The sequence below is a fragment of the Ahaetulla prasina genome, chromosome 2 (assembly GCF_028640845.1).
Source record: "Ahaetulla prasina isolate Xishuangbanna chromosome 2, ASM2864084v1, whole genome shotgun sequence".
Lineage (NCBI taxonomy): Eukaryota > Metazoa > Chordata > Lepidosauria > Squamata > Colubridae > Ahaetulla > Ahaetulla prasina.
In genome coordinates this window covers 175,505,017-175,519,892 of record NC_080540.1, presented here as the reverse complement: position 1 = coordinate 175,519,892, position 14,876 = coordinate 175,505,017, and the positions used below count along the sequence as shown (strand labels likewise).

General features: G+C 40.8%; 1 protein-coding gene across 2 annotated transcripts; it reads right to left on the bottom strand.

Moving 5' to 3' along the window:
- Window positions 1-1,338: 1,338 nt before the first annotated feature.
- UBL4A (ubiquitin like 4A) lies at window positions 1,339-9,511 on the bottom strand. Of its 2 annotated transcripts, none has more exons than XM_058171751.1 (4): window positions 9,276-9,511; window positions 6,796-6,901; window positions 4,304-4,500; window positions 1,339-1,607 (listed from the first exon to the last, which is right to left on the bottom strand). In XM_058171751.1, exons 1-4 carry the CDS (start codon window positions 9,321-9,323, stop codon window positions 1,497-1,499), a joined length of 462 nt encoding a protein of 153 aa, XP_058027734.1. In that variant the 5' UTR covers window positions 9,324-9,511; the 3' UTR covers window positions 1,339-1,496. The 2 variants fall into 2 exon arrangements, with proteins under 2 accessions (XP_058027734.1, XP_058027733.1); XM_058171750.1 differs by having other exon boundaries at window positions 4,295-4,500; window positions 9,276-9,506.
- Between the last annotated feature and the right edge of the window lie 5,365 nt (window positions 9,512-14,876).

Sequence of the window (14,876 nt, the reverse complement as noted above, 5' to 3'; positions counted from 1 at the left end):
AGAGGACGGCAACCAAAATAATCAGAGGTATCACATGCCAGTATCAGTATCAGGCATCTGATACTTCTGATTTTATATATATATATATATATATATATATATATATATATGTATGTATGTATGTATGTATGTATGTATGTATGTATGTAAAAAGGCTACAGCATTTGGGACCCTTTCTTAAAAAACAAGTGACATTGGAGGAATCTCATTGAGACATGTAAAATCAAGCATGGCACAGACAGATTACTAAAACATAATTCTAAAAGTGATTTATCAATGATTTACAGAGCAATCATAGTCACATTTTCATGGAAGGCTGAATAGACCATACTTTTGTCTGCTTCATTTAAACCATCTCTGTAAGAATAAGAAAACAGCACAAAGAATTTTGGTCGGCGGTCTTTTGTTGCTCTTCTTTCATTGGAGTCAATAATTACTTAACCAAATCCTGTCTTTGTATAACTCAGGAATACGGATATATCAATAAAAATAAGGGGTCATAGACACAATCCTTCTCTGTGTGGCTCATGATCAACTTGTAACTCTACCGCATTTTCAGGATCTGCAATAAAAAATACTACCAGGTGAAAGGGGAGGGCTTAGGTAGAAGGGGCTTGCTTTTAGCCAAGGCAGTAGATCTACTTTTCTGGGGACATCTGCTACCTTATTCTAACAATGCCTGAGCCCAGCCATCTCAAATTAGGTGCTCTCCACATGTTGACTGGGAATTGTGGAAGTTGAAAAAACCCAACACACATCTGGATTGCACTTAATTTGGGAAAGGGTGTTTTGGGCAATGAATCAGCAAATTTAGGTGTGCTCTGGATTGCAGCTGAATACATTGCTACAAGGGCTCAATTGATCTAGCTAAGAAATATTAGACAGAACTCTGCCAGTAAACACTGCTTAGCCATCTGATTAACATTCAATTGTCTTGTTTTTTGAAACATCTAACAATCTAAAATATCTGACAAATGTTTTCTTATCTAACAATGCTAATTAAACAGGGGACTCAGAATAAGCATTGTCAAAACTTGCGTAGTCATTCTGGAGAGTATCAATGCTAGTTTTGAAAAATCATAATTCAAATTTGTATTATTCAGATTTGATTTTCTGCCTGTAAGCTTCAGTGAACTTATTGTAAGAAAAGCCTTTGACTAAAACGATAAAAAGGAATCTATTAGATGCATTAGGCTTTGGGGTTAAATAAGAAATTCAAAAATAAACAAAGCCATCCTCAACTGCAAAGGTAATTGCGTCTCTCAAGAAAAGGCAACAATTTCCCTAAAGAATGCCATTCTCCCACTTCTGTTGAACATACTAGACAGAACAGATTAATCTCACCTATCACCACTTTTAATTGATGGGGAGAAGTTACATATACTCCACAACCCTTTAACAGCAGTCCAGAGAAATCACTCGCATTAGGCCCCAAACTGGGCCCTGCCCAGGGGTTTACTGTCCAAAGTGATGAATAGGGCTCAATTCTCCAGCAGCTAATCCAAAAAACCCATTTCCACAGCCTCCGCTACTTCAGGATGAAGCAAGCGGGTGGCTAAACGCTCTATGTCATCTAGGCTCAGCAATCGAAGGCTCCGCTCATAATCCTAGAGAAGGGAAGGGAAGGAAAGGAAGAGAAAGGACTGAATAAAATTGTTGGGCAACGGCCAAAACAGATAAAAACAAGAGAGAACACAATAGACACTGGTGTATGCATTAATGCAAATACATTTAAAACCACTGAGGCTGCAATTCCTAAAATTCCTGGGAAGATGGTCCAGGAAAGGTTCTTTGCATTTCCTCCCCTGAGAACAACTAGGTGGCAGCATCTAGCTGATTTTGGCTGACCTTAGAAAGCAAAACATGACTGAACTTGCTTAGCACTGAAATGGGAAATCACCAAGAAATACAATGGTTGAGTTACAACCATGAGTTACAACTTATGAACGGTCTTCACATTTACGAATGTTGCTGTATTATCACAGTCGCGCAATCACAATCTGGATGCCTTGTAACCAGCACATACTTACAAAACATACCGTAAGGTTTGTTCATTCCCACACAGCAAAACCTGGATATTGTGGATGCTCTGGTGTTGGAACCTGAATGTAGCATTGCTCTGCCATTGTATGAGCTGTCTCATGCTCTACAATTACCTCATTATTATTATCTCATCTCTGGATAAAAAGAGGAAGCAGGTTCATGAGCAATTGGGCAGACTCTAGTACAGGGGTGTCAATTTCATTGCGGACCACATCAGGGCTCTGATTGACCTCGGGGGGAGGGGGGGCAGGCGGAGGAGGCCCCGACTGTGGCCAGCTTGATGCCACTCCCCAAACTGCTGGCATGTTCCCTCTTTACCAGGGGTGAAATGCTCCCGGTTCGGACCGGCTCGCGCGATCCGGTAGCAATGGCGGCTGCTGATTCGGAGGACCGGTAGCAAAAATCCCTGGCCCTGCCCCCCCACCTCTGCTGAGCCGCACCATCAGCAGAGGGTGTTTTTTTTTACTTTTAAAAGCAGGATTTTCTTCAGCCGAAACATGCCTTTAAAAGTTAAAAAAAGCCTTTTGAGGATCCCACCCCTTAGCTGAGATCGGCAGAGCCTTTAAACTTAAAAAAAAAATTTTTTTTTAAAGGCTCCTCTGGCAATCCCAACTGAGTTCCTCATCAGCAGAACCTTAAAAAACATGTTTTCTGTAGAAAACATGTGGAAAACCTCCTTTTAAGAGATTCTAAGGCACTTACCTGATTACTGATCGAACGCATGGCTTTTTTCGGAGCCCGAAAGCCCCAGTTTCACTTTCAGCACCAGACAGAATCAGTTGCTTAGCTAATCTATTCATCACTGACCAACTAATACTGGCTGGCTTTGCCGGCTGAGGAATTCTGGGAATTGAAGTCCACAAACCTTAAAGTTACTAAGGTTGGAGACCCCTGATCTAAAAAATATATATAAAATAAAATAAAATAATAAAATATTTGTGCAGCTTTCTGAGATTTGGTGTGCTTCTGTAGTGTTTCACTCTAACTACACAAACACACAAAATCTCAGAAAGCTGTATAGAATAGAATAGAATAGAATAGAATAGAATTTTTTTATTGGCCAAGTGTGATTGGACACACAAGGAATTTGTCTTGGTGCATATGCTCTCAATGTACATAAAAGAAAAGATACGTTCATCAAGGTACAACATTTACAACACAATGTGGTATACACACACAATGTGTGTGTGCGTGTCAGTTAATTTGTGTTGTGTGTGTGTAAAGTGTGAAAGTTGGTTTTTGAGCTTTTTGTGGCTGTGTGAAGTGTGAAGTGTGAAGTGCAGCTGCCTTTTACATTGTGTGTGAGTCAGTTGTGTTGTGTTGTGTGTGTGCAAAGTGTGAAAGATGGTTTTTGGTACCTCTTATTGTTTTTTATACTTTATTATTTTTATTATTTATTATTGGCCACACCCACCCAGTCATCTGACCACCAAGCCACACCCACCAATTAAGCCACACCCACAGAACCGGTAGGGAAAATTTTTAGATTTCACCCCTGCTCTTTACATTGAGTAGACCGGGCCAAAGTGACACAGGACGGCCCCTTACATTTTCCAGGACAGCCCCATGGGCTGGATCTGACCACATCGTGAGCCACATCTGACCACATCGCAGGCCAAATCCGGCCTGTGGGCCTAGAATTTGACACCCCTGCTCTAGTAGGTTAAAAACAACCCAGAAGGTTTCTAAAGGCTGAATAAAGAGTGGAACAGACAGATTATTTTCCTGCTCTGTAGCAGCACTTCTAATATTTAATACCAAGGTGGGTGACTATATGGCCTCTTTGCTATATTATGTAGAAAGCTACAAAAAGTAAGCATAATGCTATTCTTTAAATAGAATGATAGCTTTTAACTCGGGAGACCTCAGTTAAAACATGTCTGTTCTGCTACTTTAATCTTCTCAGGCCAGACATTATGACTTAGTGCAAACATGCAAGATAAAATTCAATATAAGTTCTATGTATGAATGAACTTATTTTTATTTACAATTCTCTCCCTGCCCCCAAATAATACCCCATCTGATTTTTCACCCTCACCCTGCTTTCTAGTGGACTCTTGGGACCGATCCCTCTCTTCTTAAGAGGATTGAATTTGCTGAGCCCTTTCAAAACTATTCTAATACCCATGTAATCTTCTACTACTGCTACAGTGCGGTTATGTTGCCATGTCTACAAACAAGAGTTGCACAATGCTATCAGAGTTAGAGATCTCCGCCCTATCCTTCCATTCATATAGAAAGGAAAATTTACCTTCTGTACCTGCTCCAGCACTTTCTCCGTATCAGCCACGCTGTAATGCCTGCTCAGGACTTGGGCCAGCATGTGCCAGATGGTTGGACTCTGTGGGAGGCCAGCTCTGCTGCTAGGATCCTCAGGTGATGCCTTCTCCAAAGGCTTGATCACAAGGTTGAGCTTTGACTCAGGTCCAATAGAGTAATCAGACAAACGGTGTTCATCTAGGAAAAAAGGAAGGGGCTGCTGAGTGGACAAGGGCATAAAGCTATCAATTCAAAGCAGATCTAATAGAGGACATCCTGCACTGAATAAACAAATCTTTATTTCCAGAAGCTTGGCTGCAATACTGTGTGGGTGGTGGAAAAGCAATTAACAGTTTAAGAACTAACATACCTAATAATTGTAGATTTTGAAGCTATTATCACCTTATCTACTTTCTATAATAGTAGATAAAACCTCAAGTCTGAACGAGTAAACTTTCGTTCTCCAAATCCAACTAATATTCTCTTTAGAGTGCAGTACTGCAGGTTACTTCAACTGACTGCTAGCTGCAGTTCGGTAGTTCAAATCTCACCGGCTCAAGGTTGACTCAGCCTTCCATCCTTCCGAGGTGGGTAAAATGAAGACCCAGACTGTTGCGGGCAATATGTTGACTCTGTACACCACTTAGAGAGTGCTGGTAAAGCACTGTAAAGCGGTATATAAGTCTAAGTGCCATTGCTATTTAGTCAGCTGCTTGCCCAGCTTCTAAAAAGAGCAGACATTTGCTATTATTCCATTTCAAAAAGCATATAAACTTCCAAAGGTGAGGCTCCTTAGTTCTTAATGGACATTATGAAGTAAATATTTAATGAAAGAGTATTTTCCATACTGTCACAAATGTCCAGCCACATAATGACACAGCAGAGTATCATTTGCAAATGGCTAATCAGAGGAGCCTCTACTTTTCTCTGAAATATGCTGCCAGCCCACAAAACTACTTTAATTACAGATAAAAGCTTTGTTCAGAAAATAAGATTATACACACCATTTCTCTTACACCTATCTCAACACAAATGGTATTTAATATTTCTAATAAATACAGAAAACTATGTACATATCAAATGTTTGCACAGATTGCTACTAACTACAATGTAAGCCAGGGATCAGCAAGATAAACCTGTATTCTTGCTACAATACTACAGTATTGTAGAATCCAGAGGTGTTTACAGCACACGGTTAAAATACTGAGGGCAGATGCGATAGTGGCATTCAAACTCTGCCTGGTTTTTATGTGTATCATTGATGCAAGACAGGCAAAGCTTCAATTGCACTATCACAGCCATCATTTGACCTCTTTGGCTGTACTCAATTTGTAGGAAAATAAAAGAAATATCAGGACAAGTTGCATTGGTACATTTTTGAGACTGGCAGAAGGTGGAAACCGCTACTCTCCCATAACCCTGGGGAATTGTGTGCTAGTTTCTCTCATATCTCTGTCACAGAAACTATTGGTCTCATTTCAGGGGTGAAAAGCTCCCGGTTCGGACTGGATCGGGTGATCCGGTAGTGATGGGGGTGGGTAGTTCGGAGAACTGGTAGCAAAAATCCCTTTCCCCACCCTGCCCATGCCCACCCAATCGCCCGGTCCCCACTTGCCTAATTGCTGCTTCCTTCGGGCTCGCAAAGCCTTGCTTCGGCTGCTGCAATCAATTGCATCAGCTAGCAACTGAATCTGTCTGCCTGCAATCCATCTCATCGGGGAACAATTCAATCTGCCTGCCTCCAATTGGGTAAGTAACTGGGGGTGGAAGCTTTAAAAAAATAGTTAATTGGTGTTTTTTTTAAGGAACTTTATTTTATTTTTTTAGATAGCAATTTAAAGTTAAGGAAGTTTTAAATTTAGCTGCTTTTATCTAAAATATAAATAAAATAAAATAATAAAATATTTGTGCAGCTTTCTGAGATTTGGTATGTTTCTGTAGTGTTTCACTCTAACTACAGAAACACACAAAATCTCACAAAGCTGTATGTGGCATTTTGTGTGTGTGTGTGTGTGTGTCAGTTGTGTTGTGTTTTGTTGTATGTGTGTAAAGTGTGAAAGTTGGTTTTTGAGCATTTTGTGGCTGTGTGAGGTTCCTGCTTGTTGCAGGGGCCATTTTGAGTGAAATGCAGCTACTTTTACATTGCGTGTGAGTCAGCTGTGTTATGTTGTATTGTGTTGTGTGTGTGTAAAGTGTGAAAGTTGGTTTTTGGTACCTCTTATTGTTATGTGTACTTTGTTTATTATTTTTATTATTTATTGTTATTGGCCATGCCCACCCGGTCACCTGACCACCAAGCCATGCCCACCAATTAAGCCACGCCTACAGAACCGGTAGGGAAAATTTTTAGATTTCACTCATTCCTCTTAATGAATCCGCCCACCTTTCTTTTTGAGACATCTTTTTGAGATGTCTTTTACTTGCTGCCTTGGATGAACCTGATTGCCCTCTCTGTATCACCAACTGCCTTAGGATTAACCATTCAGCACCCACCTGCAAGAGCTTTGCCTTTGAAAAGTAAGCGCTGTTGAGAGATTGGAACATTCAGCTTTTCTGAGACAAGACGCTTGAGGGAGGAGATGCGCTCATCAGGGGAGACCTGAGAAGGGAGAATGTTGTCTGGTGAGACTTGACTTGACAAAGAGTGTGTCTCAATATTATATCTGAAAGAATACAAGACCAAGAAACTGAGAGAGGGACTTGAGTATTGCTTTTTCAACTCCTGCTAGGATTTATTGCCCTAGCAATAAATACATCTTAAGGATACCTATCTTTCAGCAGCTGGTCTGGTAAGTTTTCCCCATTAGCAAACTACTTGAAAAGGAATAATTTTACTTTGCATTTAATTTATGGCTGCAAACTCCCCCCCCCATAGAGTTGAGGTTGGTGCACAGAAAATTATCAAATGCAACTTTTTTCAGTATAGCCATTTTCTGCAGAGTATATCCAACATCTATTAAATATTATTGGTGCTTTTCGACTTAAGCACTCCTTTCTGTGGGAGAAAAAATGCAAACTATTTGGAAATTTATGGATAAAGCTTCATTGCTCATTAAATATGGCAAATACTACTGCATTTCCCCCCTGCCCCTCCAAATCTCTTAATTTATTGATGGTAACAAAGATATGACTTTCCCTTAAACAACTGGAGCAAGAACCTCAGAGAACATACACATGAAATTCTTACATAATAGTACAAAAATTAATATTTGAATACTTCAAATATACTTCAAATCTTTTCTTTTATGTACACTGAGAGCATATGCACCAAGACAAATTCCTTGTGTGTCCAATCACACTTGGCCAATAAATATTCTATTCTATTCGATTCTATTCAATATGAGCACAAAGTTGGTTAAAACTGTGAAGGTGAAAACTGTATTTGTCTTGGTCAAAGTAAGCAAATTTGAACTTGACCAAGTATTAGGTTACATATATTCCCTTAATGATTTCAGTAAGCATGACAGGAAAGGAAGTACTTTTCCTCTGTTTCAAACAATGACAGAACCTAAAGTCCTCTAGTTGTTAAGAGTAGATTTTACAAGAGATTCAGAACCTAGTAGTTCACAGAAAAACTATGGCTACAGATCTCAGAGTTCAAATAATATACAGGTAGTCCTCCACCTATGAACACAATTGAGCCCAAAATTTATGTTAAGTGAGACATTTGTTAAGTGAGTTTTGCCCCACTTTACGACCTTTCTTGCCGCAGTTGTTCAGTGAATCACTGCAGTTGGTAAGCTAGTAACCCAGTCATTAAGTGAATCTGGCTTCTCCATTGTCAGAAAGTCGCAAAAGGGGATCATCTGACCTTGGGACACAGCAACGGTCATAGCTAATTGCCAAGCATCTGAATTTTGATCACATGATCATGGGGGGAATGCTGCAAATGTGAAAAGCGGTCATGAGTCACATTTTTCAGTGCCGTTGTAACTTTGAACGGTCACTAACAGAAACGGTTGTCGAGGTCTACCTGTATGTAAATGTGATTTCAAACGCATGGAATGTATGTGTGTGTGTGTTTAATATTGTGTTATTCTATTTTTAATTGCTGTAAGCTCCCTAATCATGTATTTGAGATTACCAGCTATATAAATTGAAATTATCTATCTATCTATCATAATCAATCTATCTATCTATTTTATCTGTCTATCCGTTCTGTCTGTCTGTCTGTCTGTCTGTCTGTCTATCTATCTTTTTCTATCTATCTTTCTATCTATCTATCTAATCTATCTTGTCTGTCTGTCTATTGATCGATTTTATCTATCTACTATCTATCTATCTATCTATCTATCTATCTATCTATCTATCTATCTATCTATCTATCTATCTAGCTAGCTAGCTAGCTAGCTAGCTAGCTAGCTATTCTCTGGCTGCTAGTCCTAATGGCTGCCTACCACCTTTAGAGACATTTGCCTTTTGAATACCTGCTTCTAGGCCACAGAGGGTGGATTTACCAGCATATCTAGTTGACAGAGGTGGGAAGAGGACGTGGGGCCTTTCATTGCCTCTTCTTAAGGCCTGTGATGCAGAGGGTGTAAGTAATACATTAATGTCACCCGTCCTGCAAATCCAGGCCAGCCTCAATCTCCTGGGTGCCTCCACTGGGTTTTGTTTTGTTTTAATTAAAACAGATTTTTAATCCGCCAAGTGCAGCTCGGGGCAAACTGCTCTGAGACAAGCAGGAGCCGCCGGGCCTTGAGAAGGAAAGGCTCCCGAAGAAGGATCTTCTCTGCTCTCCTTCCAGGAAGCACCCAAGGAACCCACGGTAAAAGGAGGAGCGGAGAAAAGGATTGAGGCCCAGAAGGACCCGCTGCCCCGGGAACCTGCCTCGATCGCCCTGCCTGCCCGGCCCAAGGCCCAAAGGGAGGCCGGGCCCTCCAGCAAGCCCCCTCCCTCTGCCCTCGGGAGAACCACAAGCCCCCAGCGCCGATCCGCTGCGATCCCGGCCCCGGAAAGAAAGAAGGGGCTACCTGGAGGCTGCATTCCCGGCCCTGGAGCGCCTTCACTGTAAGTAACATCTCGGGATCCCGCAGCTCTGGAAGCCAAGCGGCCCCTTTAAGAAAATCATAGACAGCTAGAGGGAAAACCCAAAACAGAGCGGTCCGGTAGGAAGGTCAACGCAACGCAGCCCAAACGGGAAAAAAAAGAAACCCGGCCTCCTATCCCTACGAGAGTCATACCTCAGGGTATCATAGAGAGACGGGAAGGAGCGGAGACGCTGAGTCTCTATGGTCGGAAATAGAACTTCGGAGAGCGTTAAGCCGACCGGAAAGTGGAAAAGCCATCTGAAGGAGAGTATGTCACATGCTCCGAAGTGATTAACTATAAAGAGAAAGTCACAGTGATAGAGTTTGTTCAAGTTTGAGGATTGCTTGAATAGTGAGAATACTTGCAAGGTAGAGAGTAGAACATCAAGATAAGAGAACTCAGGTAGCGTTCCGAAGATGTTAATGAAATTTGGGTGGTGTTTTTTTTTAGAATAGAATAGAATTTTTATTGGCCAAGTATGATTGGACACACAAGGAATTTGTCTTGGTGCATACGGTCTCAGTGTACATAAAAGAAAAGATACCTTCATCAAGGTACAACACTTAATGATAGTCATAAGGTACAAATAAGCAATCAGGAAACAATATCAATATAAATTTAGTTTGGACAATTTAAAAAATCTGCCACATGTGGAGCAATATGAGAACTAGTACGGTATATAGGAGTTAATGGAAAAATGCAAAGAAAAAGGTTAGCAAAATTGTTAGTCTCCTTTTATCCAAAAAACAAAAAAGAAGAAGCAAATATATAATTTGGTCGTCTATTTTCCAAAACAATGCTATCCACCTTCTATGCAGAGAAAAGAAAGAGCATAATGACATAAAGCAATGTTATGTGGCTATCCCCAGGAACCCTGTTCATTTTTAGAGCTTGAGGTAAAGATGATTCAATGCGTAAGAAATTTTGAGATAAAATTTACTACCTGAGACGCTGTTTGTCTAGTAGTTAAGCCCCAGGCTAGAAATCATAATCCCATATCTGTAGTATCTGACCTGATTCTGATGACAAAATCAGATTCAAATGTCATCAGCACATTGGTAGCACACAACCCCAGACCTCCTGATATCCTTACCTAATGGTTTACGTAGATGCTGAACAGCATGGGTGTTCAATTGGAACTTTCTGGGATCCCCCTTGTAGTCAAAGGGCCTGGTAAAAGTACGCTAAAGCCACCCTCTGGAGCTGACTGGATATTGTCTAGGTGGACAATTAAAGAACACTTCTTCTATTCCAGCTCTAAACTCCACAGGATTCCATAATTGATGCTATCAAAAGCCACAGGAAGTCCAGTAGGATGGACAGAGTTACATTCCCCATCTTTTTCCAGAGTAGGTCATCTGTCCAAACACTTAAAGACAGTTTTCAATGCCAAAGCCCAGCTTGAAAATTGACTAAAATGAGTCTGGATAATCCATATCTTTCAAGAACAAATGATCTGCCACTGTCCTTTCAAATACCTTACCCGAAGAGGATATTTGCAGCTGAGCAATAGTTCCCTACCTCCTGATTCCCAATTACTTTTATCTATTATATTGTAGAATAGATCATATGTTTGTAACAAAATTATTCGTTTGGGTCAGTGATTTTTCTCTTTTGTATATTATATGTTCTTCCTTGCTAGTAACTTCAGCTACTTTTAATTTTCCAGATTTCCCCATGGTAAGTGGGACATTCCATTTTAGCTTGATGGAACAAAGTATCCTATGTAGATCCATCCATTTCACAGCTTGTTCGATTTACTGTAACTTTGGTTACATTAATAGAACAAAATCACCAGAATGGATTTAGGCTGACTGACTTCAATGTCACTTAAAAATAGCTAACTTTTTCTGCGTCAGAATTGTTTGAAGTTTCTTTCCCCTGATTGTCTAATGTAATTCAGTGAGTCATAGACTTATTATGTACAAATCATACCATGCAGAGAAATACTGTGTCTACATTGGTAAAACAATTAACTCCTATATTCATTGAGCCAAGGACAGAAGGGTGAAAACACATAATTTTGAATAACGCATCATAGAGAAGCAATAATCTCAAACTGCAGAACCCATGCAACATTGTCTTTGTTGTTGTTGTTAGTTGCGAAGTTGTGTCCGACCCATTGCGACCCCATGGACTATGTTCCTCCAAGCCTTCCTGTCCTCTACCATCCTCTGGAGTCCATTTAAGCTCATGCCTACTGCTTCAGTGACTCCATCCAGCCACTTCGTTCTCTGTCGTCCCCTTCTTTTTTTGCCCTCAAACTTTCCCAGCATTAAGCTCTTCTCCAGTGAGTCCTTCCTTCTCATTAGGTGGCCAAAGTATTTCAGTTTCATCTTCAGGATCTGGCCTTCTAAAGAGCAGTCAGGGTTGATCTCCTCTAGGACTGACTTGTTTGTTCACCTTGCAGTCCAAGGGACTCGCAGGAGTTTTCTCCAGCACCAGAGTTCAAAGGCCTCGATTCTTTGGTGCTCAGCCTTTCTTATGGTCCAACCTTCACAGCCATACGTTACAACTGGGAAAACCATAGCCTTGACTATACACACTTTTGTTGGCAGGGTGATGTCTCTGCTTTTTAGTACGCTGTCTAGATTTGTCATAGCTTTCCTCCCCAGGAGCAAGCATCTTTTAATTTCTTGGCTGCAGTCCCCATCTGCGGTGATCTTGGAGCCCAGGAAAATAAAATCTGTCACTACCTCCATTTCTTCCCCATCTATCTGCCAGGAATTGAGAAGGCCGGATGCCATGATTTTAGTTTTCTTAATGTTGAGTTTCAAGCCAACTTTTGCACTCTCCTCCTTCACCCGCATCAAGAGGTTCTTTAGTTCCTCTTCGCTTTCTGCCATTAGAGTGGTATCATCTGCATATCTGAGGTTGTTGATATTTCTCCCAGCAATCTTAATTCCAATTTTTGATTCATCTAGCCCCGCCTTTCTCATGATGTGCTCTGCATATAAGTTAAATAGGCAGGGTGATAGTATACAGCCTTGCCGGACTCCTTTCCCAATTTTGAACCAATCAGTGGTTCCGTGTCCAGTTCTCACTGTTGCTTCTTGACCTGCATACAGGTTTCTCAAGAGACAAATAAGATGGTCTGGTACTCCCATCTCTTTAAGAACTTGCCACAATTTGTTGTGATCCACACAATCAAAGGCTTTAGCATAGTCAATGAAGCAGAAGTAGATGTTTTTCTGGAACTCCCTAGCTTTCTCCATGATCCAGCATATGTTGGCAATTTGATCTCTAGTTCCTCTGCCTCTACAAAATCCTGTCTGTACTTCTGGTTGTTCTCGATCCACATACTGCTGGAGTCTAGCTTGTAGGATTTTAAACATAACCTTACTAGCATGTGAAATGAGTGCAATGGTGCGATAGTTTGAACATTCTTTTGCATTGCCTTTCTTTGGAATTGGAATGTAGACTGACCTTTTCCAATCCTGTGGCCATTATTGAGTTTTCCAAATTTGCTGGCAAATTGGGTGTAGAACTTTTACTGAGTCATCTTTTAAGATTTTGAATAGCTCAGCTGGAATACTGTCTCCTCCACTAGCTTTGTTGTTGCTCAGATTTCCTAAGACCCATTTGACTTCACATTCTAGGATGTCTGGCTCAGTGATCACCCCATCGTGGTTATCAGGGATGTTAAGTTCATTCTTGTATAGTTCTTCTGTGTAATTTTGCCACCTCTTCTTAATCTCTTCTGCCTCTGTTAGGTCCCTACCATTCAGGTCTCTACTATTCTGGTCCTTTATCATGAAGACAACCCCTTCATGGATTACTGCCTTGTTGTGGCGAAGGGGCTTGCGTAGCTCAATGAAGCTATGAGCTATGCCGTGCAGGGATACCCAAGACGGACAGGTCATAGCGGAGAGTTCTGACAAAACGTGATCCACTGGAGAAGGAAATGGTAACCCACTCCAGTATCTTTGCCATGAAAACCCCATGGACAGTACAAAAAGGAAAAAAGATACGATGCCGGAAGATGAGCCCCTCAGGTCGGAAGGTGTCCAATATGCTACTGGGGAAGAGCGGAGGGCTAGTACTAGTAGCGCCAGAAAGAATGAAGCGACTAGGCCAAAGCTGTAAGGACGCTCAGCTGTGGATGTATCTGGTGGTGAAAGGAAAGTCCATTGCCTTCGTTATAGAAAGCCAGATTATCCCCCTCAATGGAATAGCTTCTTGCTTCATCACATATATAACAATTCCCTCCCCCTTATACAGCAGCAGCCATCAAAAATATTGGTGAATAAAGACTGGTGCTATGAGTTAGCTTCCATCACAACATGGTGTACTGTTTTCCTTTTGGAAAAGGAAAAGGTCTCCAACCAATCTTTTATTCTGGAGGGAAGGATTCAAAATCCGTTTTTACTTCCCTGCCAAAGGAAGACTGAGGATTTACACTAATACATTGATAGCAGCAACATTCCATGGAGAAGGAGCTGAAGTAATAAATATGGCTCCATTTAACATTTGATTGTTCAGTCTTTTTTCACTGTCTTTTTGAGAAAGTATTTTTCACAGAATTTTCACAATATTTATTGCCACATAAAAAAAAATCTCTTATCCATTTAATCCCAGCAAAGAGAAGCAACAAGGATCTCCCAGCTATATGCATCAGAAGATTAACATGGTGAAACAGTTCAGATTTTATGTAGAGGAGATACTGAATCTAAGGTATATAGATATGCTTTATTTCAATTTGGGTTGTCTTTCCATTTTTTGCAACTCAAGATAGCTGAACCTGAAGCCTTTTTTTTTAAAGCATTCATTCTGTGGGACAAAAAAAGAGGAGGAGAAACCCATATCTTCTTTCTTAAAGTGATTGTATTTCACAGGAAGTATGGAGGGTGGCTAATTCCTCTACACAAGGTCTCGAGAAATTATGGCATCGGCCAGTTGCCATGGGCAGTTCTTACCCAACTCCCTGGTCAACTATGAGACTCACTCAGCAACCTACCTTTGTTTGCCCAACCAGTCCAGTGCTATTAAACATCATCCAGGGTGGTTTCATCAACCCCCTTCCTCTAACAGCCTCTTCTTCCAAGACATCAACTTTACCACCTATTGTGTACCCTCGGAAGTTTCTCCTCAAAACCAAACTCAACAGAAAGTAGAGCAGCTCTTTGCCCTAATAAGAATGAGCAATTTGTTTCATGTGGCAATAGGAATTTGGATCTTGCTGAATGAGAAACACTGAGTTTTAAGAATCCTATCTTTTTATTGTAAAGATAAAAGATGGAGGTGATCCTGAAAGTGATGTGCAAGTAGGTTCCTCCAATCATCCTTAAGCCTCCTATAGGTAATCTGTATCCAGTAGGATTTCTGCCCAGCTGATTTTTTATATTGTTAAAATGTTTACTGTAGATTTGACTGGAAGCATCACGGCGAGACAGTCAGGAATTAGCAAGCTCTGATGAGCCTGGAAAAATTCCGGGCTGACAAACAGCTGTTGATGGTAGTATTTGGAAAACTGATAAAAAAGAAATGGAAAAAAGGGAAGGAAATGGGTTATAGATGTAAAATTATATGAATATTAATACCCT

What these genes read in the sequence shown, in the direction of transcription:
- UBL4A (XM_058171750.1), bottom strand. Translation starts at nt 9,323, where the DNA reads ATGTTACTTACAGTGAAGGCGCTCCAGGGCCGGGAATGCAGCCTCCAG. An exon ending in GCCGGGAATGCAGCCTCCAG is followed by an intron (nt 6,902 to 9,275) that starts GTAGCCCCTTCT and finishes CTCCCTTCTCAG; the next exon opens with GTCTCCCCTGATGAGCGCAT. An exon ending in CAAAGGCAAAGCTCTTGCAG is followed by an intron (nt 4,501 to 6,795) that starts GTGGGTGCTGAA and finishes CTTTTTTCCTAG; the next exon opens with ATGAACACCGTTTGTCTGAT.